Source organism: Pteropus vampyrus, unplaced genomic scaffold, assembly GCF_000151845.1.
Source record: "Pteropus vampyrus isolate Shadow unplaced genomic scaffold, Pvam_2.0 Scaffold23, whole genome shotgun sequence".
NCBI lineage: Eukaryota > Metazoa > Chordata > Mammalia > Chiroptera > Pteropodidae > Pteropus > Pteropus vampyrus.
Window position 1 is genome coordinate 11,475,218 of NW_011888804.1, and position 22,991 is coordinate 11,498,208.

General features: G+C 37.7%; 1 protein-coding gene across 7 annotated transcripts in view; it reads right to left on the reverse strand.

Moving 5' to 3' along the window:
• The window catches only part of SPECC1L (sperm antigen with calponin homology and coiled-coil domains 1 like), a 121,830-nt gene that overhangs the window by 43,521 nt on the left and 55,318 nt on the right, over positions 1-22,991 (reverse strand). For all 7 annotated transcript variants that reach the window (XM_011356015.2, XM_023528314.1, XM_023528316.1 and 4 more), the window contains 3 exons: positions 20,041-20,204; positions 16,287-16,378; positions 11,134-11,224 (listed from right to left, as the gene is read on the reverse strand). In XM_011356015.2, the coding sequence (XP_011354317.1) occupies positions 11,134-11,224; positions 16,287-16,378; positions 20,041-20,204 (347 nt within the window). The remainder of the gene's footprint in view (positions 1-11,133; positions 11,225-16,286; positions 16,379-20,040; positions 20,205-22,991) is intronic.

Here is a 22,991-nt window from a genome sequence, read left to right on the forward strand (position 1 = left end):
GGGGTGTATTATAGATGTGTAATTAGGATGAGGGGAAAAAATACCTCTTATACTTAATGAAGACTATTAGTCTCATTGTCCATGAATGTCCCTACAACAAACAATTTTTTAAAGGAGAAAGCTGAGATTTACTGCACACTAGGTTATTCAACACTTCTTTTTAAGAAGTGAAAATTTAAAAAATATTCCCTCTCAAAATATGATGTCAAAAGTAAAGGCATATGTCATCTTGCAAGGATAGCACATTGTTTATTCCAAAACTTATTTTCTAATCACATGAGGAACATCTGGTTGTAATTACATACTACTCGGAGGGGAAGGGAGTGAAAAAGATGAACTTACTTTCTTAATGAAGAGAGAACTTATACAGCCTAGAGTCATTACATCTTTCTTATCTTGAACAAACATCACCCTCTGTGCAAAGAGACTACATGCAAGCATCAATCAGAATTCTGAACCCTGTCAGCAGAGTTGGCATTCATCCTCACAGAAAAGCATATTATGCCCAAAGTCTAACAGACAAAACTAAGTTAGTAGCACACGGAAATAGTAGAAAACAGAAGTCAACATTCTTAATTTAATCAAATTCTACATTTTACAATTATGAAACTGGTCATTTCCCTACAATCTTAATCTCCCAAAGAACATGGCAAATAAAGTGAAAACAAAGGTTATAAAGACAAATGAATCAAAACTAGTGTGTAACTAGGGCATAGCCCCTGTCATGCCCTACATGGAAAGTGTTTCTAAATTGCCTTACCTCTTTCTCTTCTACACCGCACACTCCAAGCACACAACTGAAACAAAGCTCATGAAATTTACTGCTGATTCATTTGCCCAACACCTGGGTAAGTCTTTTTCTTACTGCACGTCTAAGGATTCAAGTCTATCTCAAGTTAGCAGACAACCCCTACCACAGACTAATGTCTACTTTCTGAAAATGAACAAAATGGCATGTATTTCATGATTCTGATTTAAATAACCCCAGTAGGTTATTCTTTTCAAAATTATTTGTGGTAACTTTCCACTGGCACAACACAGTCTGCTGCCATTTCATGAAATATTTTCACTGTGAGACTCAAACAAGTGCTCAGAGGCACTCGTCACAGTAAGGACACATGCCCATCTATTACTGCAAGTAAGCAGGCTGGATTCCATCTTCATATCAAACTGTCGGTTTATCCCTCTTCAGGAAATAAGATTAGTGTATTATAGCTGACTATGGTAGACAGGAGAGATAATATTTTACAGTAATAGAGTCTACTGCCATATGTAGCTATTCTTGTCTTTAATCTATTCATTAAACAAAAATCATTTGGGTGTCCACTACTTGTCAGGCACTTAGCTTGGCGTAGAAGTCAGAGAAAGGAAGATAGGAGGCAGGAAACCTGCCCTCATGGATCTCAAAGAGTCTAAAGCAGAAGCCAAACATTTAAAAAATCATTACAAGTGAAGGATGCTAGGAAAGAACAAGTACAAGGGGCTCTGGAAACACAGCAGCAGATGTGACATGCTCTTGAAAGGAGGTTCGGAAAGGCGTCTGGAGGAAATGACATCTCAGTTAGGACTAGAAGGATAATTAATAGCTTTTATATAGGCAAAGGAGAGCTTGGAAGGAAGAGAATATTCCTAGCTGAATGTTCGGCAAATACCGAAAGAAATCCAGGATGGTGATGTTCAGAAGGTAGGGGAAAGAGAGGAGCAGGTGAGGCTGCAAGAGGGCTGAGAGGGCCAGACCAGACAAGAGCAAACGATGCAGGCGATCCAGGCCAAGTTAAGGAGTTTGAACTTTACCCTATTGGCAATGCGGAGCCAATGAAGGTTTTATTAGCTGAGCATCTTTATGGCTACAGTGGATTGGAGGGGGTAACAGTTAAACTGTACAGAGAAGCGATAAGGATGGCTTGGACTTGGGTGGTACTGGAGAGAAGTAAACAGATTTAAGGGCTCTTCGACTGGGCAGAATAAACAGCCTTGCTGACCTACTGAGTAAGAAAATGAGACAGAAGGAGGTTCCACGTTCAAAGATAAGAAAAAGAAAGAGAATTACGAGAGGAAAAGAGATGAGAACACGTTGAAATTGAGAACCATATGAAACACCCAGGGAAGATGTGGAACAGGCAGATAAGGAGTTCAGAAGAAAAGTCAGAGTAAATATACAGTTTTGGAAATTATCGGCATACAGCTGAGGGGATGAGAATGAATTTGGTGATAAGGAGTTTATGGTAACCTTGGTCAGAGCAATTCATACACTGGTGGAGACAAAAGTAAGGTAGGAATGTGTTGAGGAGTGAATGGGAGATATGAAAAAGACAAGTTGTGCAGGGTTAAGAGAGAAGTATAGTAGCTGGAAGAGGTGAGAAGAGGGGGAGGGTTTTTTGCTTAACATAGGAAAAGTGTGAGCCTTTTAAAATGGTGATAGAAAGAAGTCAGTAGAGAAGATAAAGTTGAAGATACAGGAGAAGAGGCGAATAGCATCTATGAAAGCCCAAGGAGAAGAGATTCAGGGTTAAATAACGGGATAAATCAAGATAGTCTGTTTACTTCCAAAAGACAGGTAACAATAATATAAGCATACTTGGTCTGCTACTTAATTCTCTCTTGTTTTAGAAATCATAAAAACAAACAGGTACAGGCAGTTGTCCCTTTATTGTTTCCCTGATCAAATTTATAAGAAAAACAGTAGGTTTAAAAATAGGAGCCTAAATATCCAACTTCTGTTCAGAGAGGAGTAGTTCCAAATGGATCAACGCTCCTGCCAAAAACAACTCTAAAATCTTGAAAAAAAAAAAAGAATGAAAATCAACTACTTAAAGGCACTGAAGAGAAACCAAAGGAGGCAGAAAATGAAAGGAGTCTACACTTAAAAGGAGGAAATAGCACTAGGTGACTTTCCTAGTTTTTCAGCTATAAGCATGGCCAACTAAGGCCATGTAGGGAAGCTAAAGTTTGGTAAGAAAACCCACAGCCTTACTGCCTTTGAAGAAACATAGGACATATCTCAGGACAAACATAACTGCTGGAAAGAGAGGAGGTAGGGGAAATACCAGAAAGGAAAGAGTCACAAATTCTGTATATAAACTATGCCCAAATTTTTCACTGACCTCTGAAATCTACAAGCACTCAGATTCCAAAGAGTTGAATTAAGGACAAAATAACTGAACAGGTATTTCTACTGAATAAAAGAGGTAAGCCAACCAAGTTAACTACATGCTAACAAAAACTAATTTTCTGCAGAGGAACAAAACAGAATCTAGAATCTCTACAATGTATGGGTCACCTAGCCCAGGATACAATCCAAAATTACTAGACATACAAAGAAAAACGAAAAAGTGACCCATACTCAAAAGAATGGAAACCTACCTGAAGATTACCTGTATGTTCGAATTAGCAGAAAAGAATTTTAAAGCAGTTATTGCAAATATGCTCAATGTCATAAAAGAAAATATGTTTCCAACAAATGAGCAAATAAGAAATCTCACTAACAGAGTTACAAGAGTATGAGACAGGCTCTTTCTGAGATGCAATGCAAAGGACGGCCTAAAGCTGAAAATGGAGCAGACATTGCCAAAAATCCTCTGGAATACTAGTCCTCCCACTAAACACAAAGTATAACTAGAGCAACTGGAAGCTTGTGCACACCCAGAACATCACAGCAACAACAAAACTCAAAACCCAGCCTAGCTCCTAAGATAAACTCAAACTCTCACAATGAAAAAACCTAGCAGAAGGAAAGAGGTGCCCAAGTCAAGGCATAAAACCAATCTATTATCCTACACAGGATGTCCAGCTTTCAAGAAACAATTATCAAATATACAAAAAAAAAAAAAACTCCAAGGAAAAAACATTCTGTCTAGCTCACTATGTCAAGACACAAAGTAATCGATAAAACTACACCCAGAAATGGCACAGGTATTGGAATTATCGGACATGGCACTTAAAATAATTATGATTAATATGTTAAAGCCTCTGACGGAAACAACAGACAACATGCTAGATCAGCTAGGATTTCCTATTTGATTTTTGCTTACAGTTTCCATCTCTCTGCTAAAATAAAATTAGGTTCTCAACTGAGGGCAATTTTGCCAATGTCTTGAGGCATTTTTGGGTTGTCACGACTGGAGAGGTGGGGGCGCTACTTGCATCCTAGATGGTGCTTACTGTCTACTGGTAAAGGCCAGGGATGCCGCTAAATAAGCAGAGAACAGACAATGAATTTCACTGTATATAATTCTTTTTAATCAATCAGAATTGGGGAAAGGAGGATGGAATGCAGACTGGTACAGAATTAACCTAACTGTATTACAAACAGCCACACTGAGATAGTGGTGAAAAAAAAAGGAGCCAACCTAAGTAATTTTGCAAAAAAAGGTGTTTTGACTGATACCTTAAGCTAAACACAAAATGAATTATACACAAACACCAGGTAAATTTGCTTCTCAAAGAGACATGGTTTAACAATTTTGAAACTACTGTATACTAGGGTTGAACAAATAATGTATTATAGATAATGAGAGCCAGGTTTCTCACTGTCAAGAGAAAAAAACGTTACAAGTAAGGAAAGAGTAAAGGCTAGAATGTACTCTTTGCTGCTGGCTTGGAGTTAGAGGCATTAGTATAAACTCATGGTTTCTGACAGACAGACAGATATAGAAATAATAGTTTCATGTGTGTATGCACAGGTTGGTTATACATACATAAAGTTTTCCTACCTCTACCCAGAGAGGGACTGGAGGCAGCGAAACCCAAGTAGCGGTAAGTACACCTAGCACTCAGATCTTGTTTTCTAAATACTGTTCTCTAATTAAAGTAACCAGGGCTCCTTGGAGAAGTGGTTGGTTCCAGAGCTGGTAAAGGAAAACAACAAGTCTGAATTGTCTTGTGGTACCCAAAAGTAAGAAAATGCTTTTGGGAGGCTGGAGGGGAATAGTGCATCAAAAGAGCAAGGAGTCGATGTGAAAGAGCTCCCAATGACCAAAGCTGGAATAACTCAAGCAACAAAATAACAATAGTAATAAATTATTACCCAAAGCATAAAATAAATACCTCTGAGTCTATAATAATACAAATAAATGCTATAACAATAAGTATAGTAACATCATTCCTTTAAAAAATGAGGAAACAGAAAATTACCATTAGAACACCACAGTAATCACTGCTGCAGAAAAAATGCACAAACAGATGCTAAAACCAGTGAAAGTTTGAACAGGAATAGACTATTAATTACTGGCAGACAAGAACTTTAACCAAGTGATCGATGTCAACATCACCAATAAGATGTATCAACATCATGCATCCAATGACATGATACACTTAGAGAAGCACATCACCTCTGTGATATCCTTCCCAATATATAACCTCAACCTAATCAGAAGAAAATATCAGACAAACCCATACTGAGAGAATTTCTAAAAAATAACTGGCCAAAATTCTTCAAAAGTGTCAAGGTCACAAAAGACAGAGAAAGACTGATCAACTATTGCAGACTGGTAGAGACTTAAGGAGATAAGATAAGCAAATGCAAAGTTCATTTTGTATCCCTGGACTTGATCCTGGGATAGAAAATGAACATCAGTGAAAAAACTAGTGAAATCCAGATAAAGTCTGGAGTCTAGGTTAATAACATTTCAATTATATTGGTTTTTTACTTTCGATAATTGTTCTATGGTTATATAGGATGTTCACATAAGGAAACCTGGGTGAAATGTATAAGACAACTGTTTGCAACTCTCCTGTAAGTCTAAACTTATCTCAAGAGTTTAAAAACTCTTTTGTTAAGAGAGAACACTCTAAATAAATATTGCAATGCCTGCTCAAGTGTACTGACTGCAACTTACCTTAAAAAACATTAAAAAAAAAAAAAGATGGACTGAAGAAGGATCGAGGGATGGATAAATGTGTGATAAAGAGAATATAGGAAAATGCTGAAGAATTTAGGTAGTGAAATGTGGATATTCACTATACAATTTCTTTCAACTTTTCTGTATGCATGAAATTTTTCATAATAATATGTTGGAAAAAAATAGGAGCCTAGATATTTTGGTTTATCAAGACAAATACCAAGAACCACAGAAAAGAGAAGGAAAATGGGCGTGGGGGTGCTTTAGACGTGAATAAATATCCATTAGACTATAATAAGGGAAGGCAAGATTTCTGTCTGAATTTCTCTTGGGAATTTCCCCACTAGAGCTAGATCTAGGGCTGAGCCAAAATCTGATTTTGATTTACCCTATGGAGAATGGAAACTGCTATGAAATTTTTCTAACAAAAGGTTCTTTTTCTTTTATTTTAACTTAAGAGTAAAGAGATAAATTTTAACAAAGGTTCAGCTTTCTATTTCTAGGAAAGTCTCTCGACTTTGTGTCACATTTATGTACCTTACTGAAATACTAAATTTTTAAAAAAGTTTGTATCTCCAAACCTCAAGTGATACAATTTAGATAACAGCACGATTTTTTTTTTTTTTAATAGAAGATGACTACATTTGGACTAATCGTCTTTCTGAGATACTTATATAACTGAGGTGGTGACAAAGACATGACACTTACAAGGTCATGCTGCTCCAGGGCAACCCTAGACTCTCTGACCATCTGAACTATCTGCTGAGGTCTTCGCTTAACACTCTGAACCTTTTAAGATCACTGCAAATGCAAACACCTTTTCAAACACCTATATTCATGTACCTAGTAGCTGATCTATCCTTTCCTTTTTAGGCTACAAACATTAATTCACATTCTGTCTACAAAGACTCACCGAAATGGCACCAGTCATGACCCTAGCCATTTAACTCAACTGCTGGCAATACGAACAAAAGAGCATTTGATTAGTCCATTTATAATAAGATTTCTCTGGTCTGAAACATTCTTCTGCAACTGACATACAAGCATGATGCTAAAACAGAACCAAAAAAACACACCCATTATAAAATACTTAACTGGAAAAAAAAACAACAAATTCTCTGATTTAAATGTAGTAGGACAAAAGGCAGCACCTTTTTAAATTTCAGTAATGAATCCACTAAAACTTTCAAAATGAAAATTATAGGCTATTTTAAAACTTATGCCAAGGTAAAAGAGACAACCAAGGAAGAAAAGCAGTTCGAGACAGAGTTTAGCGTTCGGAAATCCTATTCTCTTATCACGGTTTGGATAACCACAGTGGCTTTTTATGACCAAGAATCATTTGGTTGTTCTTAGTTTTGTAAGTGTTTTCTTTCTCTAGTGACTGTAAGATAAGATCATGCTATCAACAAATCTCAGATAAAAATTCATCTAAGTGTGTTTCCCTCTGTCGCCTGTATTTGCACTGTTTCCACTAAGCCCCATTAAGGCATTATAACAAACTGGAGTGGAGAATTAGACCGGCATTAACACAGACTGACCACACACACCCCATACCCAATGGCATTATCATTTGATACATTTCCAGATAATAAAAAGAGGAGAGCCAGGAAAAGGTTTGATTCATCAGAGCCCCAGAGACACTTACCACATCTATCTTCAATAACCTTGGCCCACAGACCTTCCGTACCTCCTTCCCCACCCACAAAACCAAGGCAATAGGAAAAATGAAACAGTAATCTTTGCCTAATTTCCCAAATTTGTCCTTTCCTAAGAATCACTTGGGGTGCTTGTGAAAATTAAGTATCTAAAACTCCCTTGTCAAGAGACTCCATGTCAAGAGATCTGAGGTGAGGCCCAGGGTTCCATATTTTACCAAGTGACTCAAGTAAGTTTTCAACAGGTAAGTTCAAGAAACATCGCTGTTGCTAGCTTCCCCTGGTAAACCTTGCCCTGCTGTGGGCCAATCAAGATGAGTTTGGAGATAGCAAGCAAAAAGGGAGAAAGTCCCAAGAGTCAGCTTTGGCCTGGCTTTGGGAGGTTTGGAAAGACCCTGAATTATTTCTCAATGGAGCACTCCTGCCCTTCTCTGGGACCAAATAGAGCTCGGGGACTCAGTATTCTGTGGTTTCTCAGGATCATCTCAGTGCTCTCCAGATAGGGGTCTATGTCACAGGCCCAGGGTTATACACATTCTCAAAGGCTGTGGCATCTTGGCTCTTGGCTCTGACTATACCTGGCTGTGACTGCAGGTCAAAAGCATAGACAGAGGAATGAGAGTGGTCCTGAACCTTTGGCTTCCATCTTTGTTCTCACTACATGCAGCTCTTTTAAGATGCCCAAAATATAATGTGTACTTATGCTTTCTCAAAGCCACTTGGTTGGAAAACCCTGCAGACCTCGGTTGCCTTGCAATGAATTAAAATCTTTTATTCATGGGCAATTAAGGGCCATCATTCTTAGTCACTTGTGATACTATGAAAAAGTTCATATATAACAGTAATAAAATTTACTATGGACTAAATAAAATTTGTGCTAAGCATTTTGCATGCTTTAACTCTTTTTCACTCACTTATCTCACAATTTTTTATCAAGAACCCTATACTACTACAGGTGCTCAGGATACATCAGTGAACAAAACAGACACAAATCCCTGACCTCATGCACCTCAAGATCTAAAGAATTGGGAGAAAACCAATAAAAGTTATAGATAAGTAAACTATATAGTATGTCAGAAGGGACAACTGCTTAAGTTAAAAGAGACATATAAGGGAAAAAGGTGTGTAGAGGAGAGAGTAGTTTAAAACTACAAATATGGTGCTCAGGACCTCACCAAGCTAAAATCTGAGTGAAGCCTTGAAGGAGTGAACCTTCCTCCTAAACAAGTGTTCCAGCAGAGGAAGAGCCTGTCCCTAAGAGTACAAGGCTGCCAAGCCAGAAGTGTGCCTGAGTGCACGGAACAGCAAGGAAGCCCATGTGGCTGGGCAAAGTGACCAAGAGAGAAAGGTGATGAGGCTAGAGAGACAACTGAGGCCAGGCTGGGAGGGTCTGGAGGCCGCTAAGAGAACTCTAGCCTTTCTTCTGAAAGAAACAGGAGCCAGTGGAGGGTTTTGAGTATAGTAACATGTTCCAGTTTATATTTTTCAAGATTGCGCTAGCTGTAAGATGAAAAATAGACTGAGAAGGCAGTTGGGAATTTTTGCCAGAATCCAGGTGAGAGATGGTGGTGGCTTTGACCAAGGAAGTGGTAGCAAAGGAAAGAGCGATGCTCCTATTCTGGATGTAGAACTAGGAAGTAGAACCAGTGGGGTCTCCTCAAGAACTAAACAAGTCTCAGATATGGGGTCTGAGATAAAGAAGGGAGTTATGGATGACTCCAAAGTTTCTGGAGGATGAAAATGCCACTAACTTGAGGTAGAGAAGACAAGACTGATTACAGGCTGAACAAGTTTGGGAAATGTGGGAATCTTGTCCTGGACGACCTCAGTCTCAGAGTATTCAACATCAAAATGACGATGTCAAATAAGCAATTGGATATGTGACTGTAGAGTACAGAGGAGAGTGATAGCGTGGAAATACAAACTTGACAGTCCTCAGAAAAAAACAGTAGTTAAAGCCGTGAGATAAGATACAATAACAGAGTGAGTACAGACAGAGAAGACAAGTAAAGAAGACAGCCTTAGGGCCTTAGCTCTGGGGCACACCATCATTTACTGGTCAGGGAGAAGGAACAAGCACAGGAGACAGAGCAGTGGCCAAGGAGGAAGGAAAAGATGCAAGTGGCATCATGAAACCAAAAAAGAACATTGTGGAAGAGGGAGTGCTCAACAGGGCCAAAAGCTGCTGACAATACACAGCAGATTAGGGATGACTGCTAACTGGGTTAGCGACATATCATCACTGGCAACCTCAATGAAAGCAGCTTGATGCAATGATAAAGGTCAAAGTCCAGCTGCAGGGTTTACAAGAGCTTGGGAAGAGAGAGATTTAAGAATCCCATGAGCTAGGTATTTGTGATTAGTCCCAATTTACAGACAAGCAAACAGCAACTAAGAAATCAACAGCCAGGACATGTGAGGCTGACAATCTAAGCACCACACACAACATAACTCTTGACAAATCCATCTAGGAGATGAGGGAGGGATAAGGTCAAGGTATAAAGAGAGACACTTTAATCCTTCCACTATTTGTTCTCATAGCAAGAGGACCTTCTAAGGAGAGAAAAGATTTCAGGTTATGACTGATGAACTACAAAGGAGAAAAGACTTTGTGCAAGTAAAGCAGCAGTAACACCACCTTCCTCTGTCCCTACACGTGTGTACCACCAGCTTATCTGACACTCAAGACTGGTAGATACAGGGCCAGTTTCACTGCCAAACTGAACTCTTCCTGCACTGGTGGTACCTGGAGCCCGTGGAGCCAGTCTTCTAGATTCTTTAATGGAATAATTCTCACAAGTCTGCATATTTCTTCCCCACACTTGTCAAAACCTTGTAGCCTTACCCACAGAGCCTAACACCTAATTTCTACAACTGACAGAATGCACAAGGGAACAACAATGCATGGGGGTAACTGGCCTGTATCAGTTAAGGGGAACCTCAGGCTCCCGAGTGACATGCACACCTGCTTAGCATCTCCACACCTATCCCAAATGAAGTACAGCCTTTCACAGTACCATGTCAATGCCACAAACCATTTTCCAATGCACTTCAGCACCACACATAAAAAGGCAGCATGGGTAAGAGGAGACCTGAACTCAAAAGGAAGGAGACTTGAGTTTTGGCGCTGGCTCTACCATAAAGAGCTATGGGAAAATGGGCAAGGACCTTCACAAGTGTAGAGTCTCAGTTTCTTCTTATAAACAACAATACAGAGCACAGAGATTTAAAAAATGGGTTTTGTCAGGTTGCCCAGGTCTACTGTCCATTAACTGTTGATCTGCGTTAAAATATTTAACTTTCTGATGCCTCATATTTAGTTCCTATAAAATGGAAATAACAATCCCTACCCCATGAAGAACTATGAAACACAGTGCTTAGCACTGGTGTGTGTACTCTCTATTACCTATCATGATGCTATGAGAAAGATGTCTTCTAAGATGCATTTATTAATAACTACTCTCTCTGTTTGTAATTAATACATATTATTAGTAAACTTCCAATAAAGATGTATACCAGACTGGCTTAAATAATGTTAAGAACAAAGAAAATAATTTAGTTAGCAAAAAAAAAAAAAAAGGTAAAAATAAAAGAATTAATAACGAAAGTGAAATACTGCAATATATGAAATGTACCTTGAACAGGAATTTCCCCATAGTTCGGTCTCTTATCTGACAGGGTTGTCAGTGGTTTGGATGCAGAGATTGGTCCACTTATGGAATGTCTCTGAAATTATAAGATAAATAGTGTCAAAATCATGTTATATCTAGAGCTGGCATTCACAAAGAAAGTTGCAGAGAGTAAATATTTAATTATAAATTATAATTCCTTCTGTACTATTATATGAAGGTTGAAAATCTCCCCCCGCCTCATATGACCAATACACTGTAATTTTAAAAATCAATACAGAAAAATCCCATGTGCCCTTTACTCAGCTTTCAAAGATAACATCTTATAAATCTACAGTATAATATCACAACCAGGATACTGACACTGATATAGTCAAGATACAGAATGTTTCCATCACCACAAGAAACCCTCCTATGGCCTTTTTACAGTTATACCTTCTCTCCCTCTCTCTGACTTCATATCACTGATTCCTGAAAACCCCTGGTTCTCTGAGTATGATCTCATTTTGTTTAAAGAAAATTCTTAAATATCACATACCAATTAGCAAATGCTCTCACTGTACTTTTATTGGCCATTCAATTCATGCCCTGGTTCCAAATAGATCTCAATTCTGTCACCTCCTCCTGTCTAACTCTCCTACAACTGCCCCAGTATGACCTGTCATCTTAACTTAGCACTACTACAAAGGCTTTGTCACTGGCTTCCTCAATCTAGTCTTATATGTACATCCCACTGCATGCAGCCAGAAGTATGTACCCAATACTTAAAACCTTTCAGTTCTTTAACTTCATCTCCTGCCTCCTCTACATATTGCTCAAATACCACCAAATTGCTTATTTCCACACAGACCATGCTGTTTATGACGTCTGTGCTTTTACTCAGGCTTATTTCCTCAGCTTTTCCCTAGCCCTTTTTTAACTAGCTAATTCTAACTACACATCTCACATTCCCAGCAGCAATGTGAGAGAAGTGCAGCTTCTCCACATCCTTACCAACACTTGATACTGTCTTTAAACTTTAGTCATTCTACAGGGTATGTAATGAAATTTCACTGTGGATTTAATTTGCATTTCCCCAATGATCAATGATGTGGAGTATTTTTTCATGTGTTTCTTGGCCATTTGTATATTTTCTACTGAGAATGAACTTTCCAAATTTTTTATTATTTACTAGGTTGTCTACAATGAAGAAGATAAACAAGTCTTCTTCGAATACAAGTCTTTTGACAGATAACTTGTCTTTTCATTTTCTTAACGTCTTTCAGATAAGTTTTAAATTTGGATGCCTAATGCATCAATTTTTTATGATTCATTCTTTTTTGTGTCCTAAATAAGAAATCTTTGCTTTTTTGAAGGTTACTGAAGATTTTCTAATGTTCTCATCTATAAGTTCTGCAGTTTTAGCTCTTACACTTAGGCCTACAATTTTGATTTTTATAAATGCCATGAGGTAAGGGCTGCATTTTTTTTTAAAACATGGATAGCCAGTTGATCCATAATCCTTTGGTGAAAAGGCTACCTTTCTCCCATTGAGTTAACTTGGTACCTTTGTTGAAAACTAACTGATCTATTTCTGGATTTCCATCTATTCTACTGATCTAACGTCTACATTTAAATTCACGTTAATATCATACTGTCTTGATTACTCTAAGTGCTAAAATCAGGTAGTAGTATTTCTATGGCCAAGCTACGCTGAACAAGCTCAATCCCGTCTGATCTCGAAAGCTAATAAGCAGGGTGGGGCCTGGTTAGTACCTGGATGGGAGACCACCTAGGAAGACCAAGTGCTGTAGGCATAAAAAGTGAAGAAATAAGGGATTGTAAGGTGACAAGGTCCTTGCAATCTGAGGTCAACCAAGGGTTGCCTCACCTAAAAAATTTAATTAATTAATTAATCAATTAATTAAAATAAAATAAAATCAGGTAGTATGAGTCCTCCAAATGTTTCTTTTTCTCCCCCAGATGCTATAGATATTCAAGGTCCCCTGAATTTCTATATGAATTCAAAATTATATTATCAATTTCTACAAAATAGCATGCTAAGACTATAGCTATGATTGTGCTGAATTTACAGATTAATGTGAGGGAAAACAGTAAGATATTAACAATATTAAGTCTTCTAATCCATGAATATGATGTATCTTTCTATTTATTACCTCTTTAATTTCTCTCAGCAATATTTTATAGTTTTCACTGAACAAGTCTTATACATATTTCATTAAATTTATTGCTACATATTTCAATTTCCAATCGTTTCACTGGAGTGACTAGATCTAAGACATACCAAGAGAAGTACTCAAGATAGAAGCTAATCTTTTCATAACATTATCCTGTGACATCCCATCATTTCTGCAATATTCTATGCATCAGAAGCATGTCATGAAGTCTAACCAACACTCTGGAGGAGCGGATTACTCAGGGCATGACTAACAGGGGGTGCGGATCATGAGGACGCATTTCACAGGCTGCTCAATTACTTATGGATCTCTTTGGTCCTTATGAGGTTTATTTTTAAAATCATTTAGGGCAGGTCTAGAATAGTGTTTATACCAGGGCTACTTAGTTCCACTTTACGGTGTGGCCCATGAGGGTCTCTAATGAATGCTCCAAGTATTCGAAGAGGTTTTTCTACAGTGGCTGGTGGGAATTTGAATGATTACTTGCCCTATGTGAACTATGGGAAGCATCTGTCTGACAGCAACTTGTTCTTTCCTGGAGAACTGTCTTTGCCCACCTTGTAGCAGTCACTCTACACATGTGCAGACTGACATTCAAGTGAAGACTCAAAAGGATATCTCTCTGCATAGTTCTACACCCACTTTTCTGCATCGCTCCCTACTCCCAGGTACTCTGACCACAAGTTCTAACACTCTCTTTCTCCCTGAACACTAATCTGTGTTTCCTCAGATCCAACTGGTTTCCCCTTCCCTGCTCCACATGAGCTCATCCTCCCTGCACCACCATTTAGAAACTGCCAACAGGATAGTGGGGGCCATAGTAGGATTTAACTTATTCCTTAACATTTATTTATGGATCACAGTCTTGTACTACCTGTTGTACAAGGTCTGAATATAACTGCTTCCTATGTTTTGTCCAGCTTTCTAGCTGCTTGAGATGGCAGAACAATCTAGCCCATTACTCCCTCAGAGCCAGAGGGGGAATTCTTACCCAGGGAGTTACCCTTACCCAGTCTTGGGCCCTATTCCCCAGAGATTCTCCTTCACTGGGATGAGTCCTGGGAATTTAAATGTTTAAAATGTCTCCACGTTATTTTTATGCACCCTTAGGTTTGAGAAGCACTGTGTTAACTAACCAAGTACTGAAAAACTACTGAACATGGCCTGTAACTGTTACTTTTTTTCAAGTTAGAGAAATGAGCTTTTTTGCCTCTTATCTCTACAATGACTTATAAAGTGCCTTGTATATTAAACTTAAACACTCAGTTTCTTATATTTTGCACTGTTACTTTGTTTCTATGTATATCTTTAGGTTGTTAGAAAGTTCAATCAACAGATCACATAAAAAGCCCATTACAGATGAAATATGGAATTCCCCTTGCTTTCCTTTTAAATTAAGACTATAATGTTTTCTACATAAATATAAATGCAAAGCCACTCACTCGCAACATTATAAACGCAGAGGGAGCACACTTTAACCCTAAACTTTACAAGGGAAAAAGTTCACTCACAAAATACATGATCAGTAGTTAAACAAGCACAAAAGCCTCCACTGAAAGAAAATGCTCTCAAACATGATTTTTTAGGGAAAGGGTGCAGCCAAGGCTACCCTATATCACAGGGTAATAGGTTTTAAGCCATTTTTCCTCAGCTACTCTCACCTATGTGGAAAAACTCCCCCTTAGCCATTCTTTCCAAATGTGGCTTACTAGCAAGGGCATAATGAGAGGGCCTTTTGTTACTATAGAGTAACAACCATCTGCCCTGCTTCTCTGGTCTGCATTTCCAGAGTGGCAAGGAAGAGCACCTTCCAGAACTTGTTTAAAATGGATCAGCAATACCCCTGTACTAGACTGCTACAAAATGGCCCACACTGAATCATACTGCTCTAAATTCATGTCCTGTGCAGAGCCTATCACTCTGAATCTGAGCTGGCCTTAGGACTTGCTTAGACTAAAAGAATGAGACAGAAGTGACACAGTCCAAATTCTAAACCTCAGTCTTCACAAGATTTTGCTAACTTCCATTTCCACTCTCTGGGAGCTTTAGACATCATGCCGTGAGGAGCCTGAAAGACCATGTGGAGAGAGCAGCCCAGCCGGCCCAGCCCCAGGCCACCCTCTGGTTAAGTGCAGCTGCTGCAATGAGCCCAGGCAAAGCCAGCGAAGAACTTCCTAGTCGACCCGGAGAAATGTAAAAAATAATAAAACTGCTGTTTTAAGCCACTGTTTTGAAGTGATCTGCTATGTAGCAAAGGCTGAGACATGCCAACTACATATTCTAGAGAGGTATCTTAGTGTAGTGGTTAAAAGCGTGGTCTCTGAAGCGTCTCTACCCAGGTTCAAATCTCAGCTCTACCACTTCTTAACTGTACAACTCTCAGCAAGTTACCTACCCTTTTAGGCCTCAATTTCCACAAGTGAAAACCAGGGATAAGAATAGTACCTAATACCTAATACCCAATAGAGTTGTGAGGATTAAATGAGTTAACATTATAAAGCAACTGCAACAGTATAGAACAGGGGTCCCAACCAGGCCACACGGCAGGAGGTTAGTGAGCAAAACCTCATCTATACTTGTGGCCACCCTCCAGCGCTAGCAACACCGCCTCAGCTCCACCTCAGATCATCCATTAAGCATTAGATTCTCATAGGAGCACCGGTCCCTCATGCCAAAAAGGTTGGGGACCGCTGGTGTAGAACACATAGTAAGTGTTCAATAGTTGTTAGCTATCCCTATTATTAGAGATTTTCAGAAGAATAACACAACTGACATTTAGATAATTTATCTCAATTAAGGATAGTCACAGTATTTTAGGAAAAAAATCCCAACTATATCCCTCACACAGTAGTCATTTGCCCCCTTGACATAAGTGTAAATGACTTTTGAGAGGATTATCTTTTACACATAAGTGTAAATGACTTTTGAGAGGATTATCTTTATGCTGAGGTGCCCAGAGCCTCCGAGGTCACAGGCACTTACCTGCATAGGGGAGACAGCTGCTGCAGGAGGAGTTTTCATAGGACTTGGACTCAAAGGTGTTCGAGAAATTGCAGCTGCAGTAGGGTTTGGTACTAGAAAAACAACAAACAAACAAGTACATAATACATCACGATACAGTGAAAGCTTTCATGCCCTTAAGGGTTCACCAGATTAACCAACACTCTTAGCTCCTCTGGAAACTGTTAAGACCGGTGCCTAACCTCACTGAATACTCAAAGCCATGCTTGCCCAGCAGCTGGTGGTTCTCCTATCACCAGGCAGACTGTTTGTTCCCTAGTGTAGTTGTGTTTATTTCCAACCCTATTTCCATTTCATTTTTGCTAAATCAGTTAACCTAAGGTTAAAGTGCTCCATAAAGCAATGAAATCCAAGTACAAAAAAATCCAAAAAAGAGTATTTCTGTTAACAATATCAGGTGAGAAGCCTGGTACGTAGTGGATGTTCACTAACTGTGTATTAAACAAAGGAAAACTGGGCTCCCGCTCATCTTTGCTCACCTCCCTTTATGGAGGTCATCACTTCACTTCACATGTATTTTCCCGTTTGCATTTAATGCAAGGATGTGTAATTATTTGCTCACATGTCAATCTCACTTTCTAGACTGAACTGTTCAAAAGCAGGATCCATTATTATTCACTTCTAGATACTTAGGCTTAGCACAGATTCTGGTAGAGGTTGCGTAAAAATGGTTATTTACTTGAAGCTAAATTAAAATCAAAACAGGACACAAAAAAGGAAAGCAGGCACATTATATAGGGCAAAATGAAGATCACAGTAGACCTTTTTATATAGCCAAGTACTTATATTTAGAACTTATTTTTAGATATATTTTTTAGATAAAATTCACATAATATATAGTTAACCATTTTTAAATGTACAGTTCCATGGCATTTAGGGCATACACAATATGGAGCAACTATCACTACTTCTATCTAGTTACAAAACATTTCATCACACCAAAAGGATCGTTAGTACCTGTTAAGCAGTCACGCCCACCGACCTCTTTCACCAGCCCCTAGCGCCCATCTAACCGCTCTCTGTCCTATGGATTTACCTAGTCTGCATAGTTCATATAAATGGAATCTTACAGCATGTGGCCTTTTGTGTCTAGCTTCTTTCACTTAGCATGTTTTCAAGGTTTATCCTCATGGCAGTATACAGCAGTATTTCATTCCTTCTTATGACTGAATAATATTCCATCGTATGGCCATATCACATGCTGTTTAACCATTCAGCTGATGGACATTCCAGTTGTTTCTACCTTTGGCTACTGTGAATAGTGCTGCTATGAACATTTATGTACATTATGAACATTATGTACAAAAGAAGTGAATACTTATGTTCACTTCTTTTATGTATATAACTAGGAATGGAAGTTCTAAGTCATTTAGGTGTATTTCATTATAAAATATTGTTTTTTAAAAAAGATCAGCATAGAAGCGGATTATCTTTTATCTTTTTGCATTTAAACCAGTTTTACTAATACTTTGAATAACTACACGATTTTAGTGTACACATTTCATTATTATTTCATTTTAGAAGTATATATATATTTTAAAGTCTTCTTTCATCTTATATTACACAGAAGTAGAAACTAACAGTAGTTCTGAGTGCATCTTTTTTGCACTTGCAATGAAAATATCTATGTACTTTAGGACCCTGTAAACCTTGGGAAAGATTTTGCAGTTTCTGCTCAGGTCAATGGGAACGCCTTACAGGTTTTGAGCAGAGAAGTACTTTTTCTGGTCAATAACATGCTATTGTAATTTTAAAACATTTCTTTACAATCTAACAAAGGCAGTTGTCTTAATTACAGCTAATTACGGCAGGAACGTTCACAACAGCCAAGATACAGAAGCAACCTAAGCGTCCATCAACAGATGACTGGATAAAGAAGTTATGGTACATATACACAATGGAATATTACTCAGCTATTAAAAAAAATGAAATCTTACCATTTGCAATGACATGGATGGACCTAGAGGGTATTATGCTGAGTGAAATAAGTCAGACAGTGAAAGATAAATACCATATGATTCTACTTATATGCAGAATCTAAGAAACAAAACAAACAAACTAAAAGAAAACAGACTCACAGACACAGAAAACAAACTGGCAAACTGCCAGACTAGAGTAGAGTTAAGGGAAATTAAAAAAGAAAGAATAAAAAAGAGCTTACATTCTAATTCAAGAAAAGGCAAAATATAACTATTGAGCTAATCCATGAATATATATTCACCATTAATTGTGTGTCTGGCATTGTGCTAAGCACAATAAAGGATGAAGAAATTTAAAAAAAGAAAGAAAATATGTACTTTAAAAAGCAAAATGAGATTACACTATGTAATATTGGTCTGCAATTTGCTATAAAGGACTGTAAACTTATTCTAACTTTGAGATTTACCTCATCATTATTAAAAGATGCACAGTATTCTATATACTGTATTAATGTATTAACTCTTTTAATGGGCACTTAAGCAATTTCCAGATTTTCCATTTTTTCAAACACTATACTGAAAACTCTGTACATATATCTATCTTTATACACTTGTGCCAGTATCATGTATAAGAACTTCGAGGTCTGTGAATATGGCATTTTAAATTGGAAGATACTGCCTAACTGTACTCCAAAATGTCTGTACTTGCCAACAGTATGTATAAGTATACAATTGACTTTTGCTCTGATTTTTAGTCAAAGAAACTCTACTCTTAGAGTGAATTAGAATAAAGCCTATCACGAAGTTTGAAGAATTTCTACATGAAAATTTAAGCTGTAGGACACATTACAATTAGTCGTTTTAAAAAACTACATCCCTTTCCTTTTCGCAGAGTTGAGGTTAGAAAGACAAAAAGGAGACAGACATTTGAAGGTGGGGAGGGCGTGCTTCCAGGCTCTCTTCCAGGTCTGGCTTGTTTCAGGACCTGAAGTGCAGTGCAGCTGGAATGTACAGGGCAGATGAAGAGTGGTTCAACTGAGGTAAGAGGAAGACAGGGTCCGACATGTAGGCATCTGAGGATGTGAAGTTCATTCTAACTATAATAAAGCAATTACAGGATTTTAAGCAAGAAAAGATCTTTCTACCATGAAATAAAATCAGGAGACTAATTAGGAGGTTACTGAAATTAATAGCTGATGTGGCTTGCACTAGTAGTTGTTTGTGCCACTAAGAGATGGACAGTAGACAGAGCAAAGGTGTGCAGATTGGAGGCTGGATCAAGAGGTCTTGCTAATGGATGAGATGTGGAGGTAAGGAAAAAGGATTTAAAGAAGAAAGAAGAGTCCTAGATTTCAGGCTTAAAAACTGGGTAGAATGGTGCTACCATTTACAGAGAGGAAAGACTGAAGGTGAGGAACAAAATTAGATTTTGGACATAATGAGATGTCCAGGAGAAACCTGAATGTCAATGTAAGTAGGCATTTGAATATATAGGTCTGAAAAAGTTCAGAGAAAGAGAAAAGGCTGAAGTCATACAGCGGGAAGTTCTTAGGCTGAAAAGGTACTCAAAGTCATATGCATATGTGAAAATATATCTCTGCATGGTGTAAGGCACAAGTCTGAGATCAAGATTGTTAAAATTCACCATAAGATTCACCATATAGTTAGACTAACTCATTAATACCACAAGAAATTCGATGAGACTCAGTAAGACAACAAAGAACATTAAACTAGACCAGAAAACATAAGGTAAGTAAACATGACTGCCTGCTCTTGGCAAATGTATAAGAAATTACCTTGAGATGCACTGTCAAAGGACTTGATGAGGGTTTTTACTGTAGGGGTTGGTTCAGAGGAAGTGGAGGACCTTCTACTCAGTCCCATCCCTTGCCTTAAGGCTGCCAAATCTCTCTCAACAGCATTCATGTAATTATACACCCGGCCTCGCTCCTCCTCTTGCCTGAAAACAATATGGAAATCAGGGCATTTTTTTACATATATATATACTAGATAATATACATTTTCCCCTCCCAACTGAATAGTGATAAAAAGTATCAGTTTAAAACAAAAAATAGTATCGGTTGAGATAAGTAAATTACCTGGTCTAATCTCATTTGCTTGGTAAATTCCAGGAAATAATATTAAAATTTTTATATCAGGTTATCCTAAGTAAGTTAAGTAACCAACAGTTTCCATTTTCATCTGAGTAAGTGTAAGGTGAGGACATCAGTAGTCAATTAGCAGTAAAATGGGAGGCAGACTGGCCAAGATCCTGACTCAGAACTGGGGATCTTGAGGTTCTGGGCTGCTAAGAATGCCTGGCCCCGTCTCAGGAGAGTCTAGGAATTCACTAGTACATCTGCATAATCTATACTGGCTCTATCTAATATGCCATGCATAGACATGGAAATATAAATAAATGAAATCAAAGCCCATACTTTAAAAAAAAAAAGAAAAAAAGTGCTGTAGTCTCTAAATAGAATTTCTACAAAGAAAAAGATTGGGCTCACATTAGTAACATGAGTCTCCTAGATGCTGAGTGTGATGGACCATGAGTCATCTAAAAAAATCAATTCCACTTCATTTCTGGCCAGCTCAATTCACTGAGCTAACGCAGAAGTTTTCATCCGGAATGAGATTTCAGTTGCAGAGTTTGTACATATCATATAACTATCAAGTAAGTTTATAGATGGACAAAAATTAAGCCTTAGAAAAATTTGTCTTTGGTGGCCATTAGGCTCTTCTGATTTTCTGCCTCAAGATATACCATAGGGTCTCCTGCACAGAAGTTTTAATAAAGAATCTACAACAGTGATTATCAAACTTTTTGGTCTTAGAGCCCTCTTCCACTCTTATAAATGACTGAGGACCCCAAAGAGCTTTTCTGTATATCTACTGACATTTACCATATTGGAATTTAGAATATCTACTGACATTTACCATACTGGAATTCAGAACTAAGAAATATTTAATTTGTCTAAAAATAAAAATAAACCCAGAACTTTATGAAAAATGACTGTATTTTCAAAAACCATAAAATACTGATAAGAACAGCAACATTTTTGTATTTTTACATATCTTGTTAAAGTGTGGCTTAATAGAACACTGCTACGTTCTCATTTCTTCTGTATTCAATCTACTGCAATATGAAAAAACACAAGCCTTGCACAGGTATGTAGCTGGAAAAGAGAAGAAAAATTTAATGATAATAAACTAGATAACTGTGGCTTTTTAAATAAGTATGGCTATTTTTCCTTGATACTACGAAACCAAAATGCAAAAAGTGGTAGTTACTTAAAAGCTGCAATGTGGACTCTGAACCTGTATGAATGAATTTTTCTACTCTGCCCATTAAAATCCCCTGGTCTATCTTGTATTCTGAATGGATCTTTTACCCATACACAATTGTGTAACATCATGCGCCAGTCATAGGAAAAATATTGGCTCATCGAGTTACCCAAATTTTCTAAATGTTGACGCCCGCCATTATACAATTTATTTTTTAAAAGCCACATTTGTTAATATCACCAATGATCTCATCAGGAAACTCTTTAAATATGTAAAGCTGCCAAACTCGCAATGACAGATACAAGTTTTTCAAAATCCTACATTCACAAGAAAGCCCACGTTTTATCGCTGGTACCAAATACTGTCAGTTGTTTTCCTTGAAGTAATAGGCTCTCTTAATCTTTTTCAAGAAATATCTACCTAATATCAAAGTCTGAATATCCAGAGTTAGTCTGTCAGTCTCAAGTAAAAACGGTGTTCCATGAAAAAAGAAAACAGTTCAAACTAAAACAATCACACAGTGCTTTCCTCCAAACAACTACATACTTGGGTATATGCAGAAGTGCTTTATGCGTACTTCCCATTTCATCACAGAGAACGTTAAAAAGAAAATACTCAAGGACCAAGATTTAGTAATATTAATAATTTACTGCTTCATCATGGATATCTTTAAGTGAAATCTGAATTTTTTAAAATGCAAGTGTGTGGTAGTGAAGAGTACACTGACTATGAGTATAATCTGGTGCCAAGACCTTGATTCATTAACAGTTTACATTTGCTTTTCACTATTAGTACAAAAGTCAACAGTGAAAAGAGCAAACAACATATCGATATTATTACGAAAATAGTTTGGGAGAAACACTGCTCTATAAGATGCTACTGCTTTCAGGATGTACTTCCTTTAAATATGTGTCTCAAAGACTAAAAAGATTTCAGGATCCGAAGGAATGATTATTTAAGAGTAGAATTTGAGTCACTCAGGTTATTTTAGAATGCAACATTTCTGATACACAATTCGCTTAATATACAGAAAAAAGGGCAATGTAATACGAGTTTTATACCAGTGGAGAAACTATAATCTTCTGTGCCTCATTCATGTTCTGCTTAAGGAAGCCAAAGAAAAATGATTGAGTGATCTTGTCCAATGGGCCATATGCTTGAGCTAGGTGGACAATAAAATATGATAGCTTTTCAAAGATAGCCTGTTAAATATTTTTCTAAGTTTTTCTCCTATGTCTACTTAAGAATTACTCAAAGTAATGAATAATCAAATTCCTAATAACCTCAAATACAAACTACTTTCCCCTACTCATAGATAAAGAGTCTCACTGAAGAATTCTGAATACATAGCAAATGTCATCTCACCTAATACTTTTTATGTGTTTCCAATGATCTCTATGTTAGACGTGGAAACAAACACTACTGTGGAGATTATGTGGTTATAAGCATAAAACAAGTG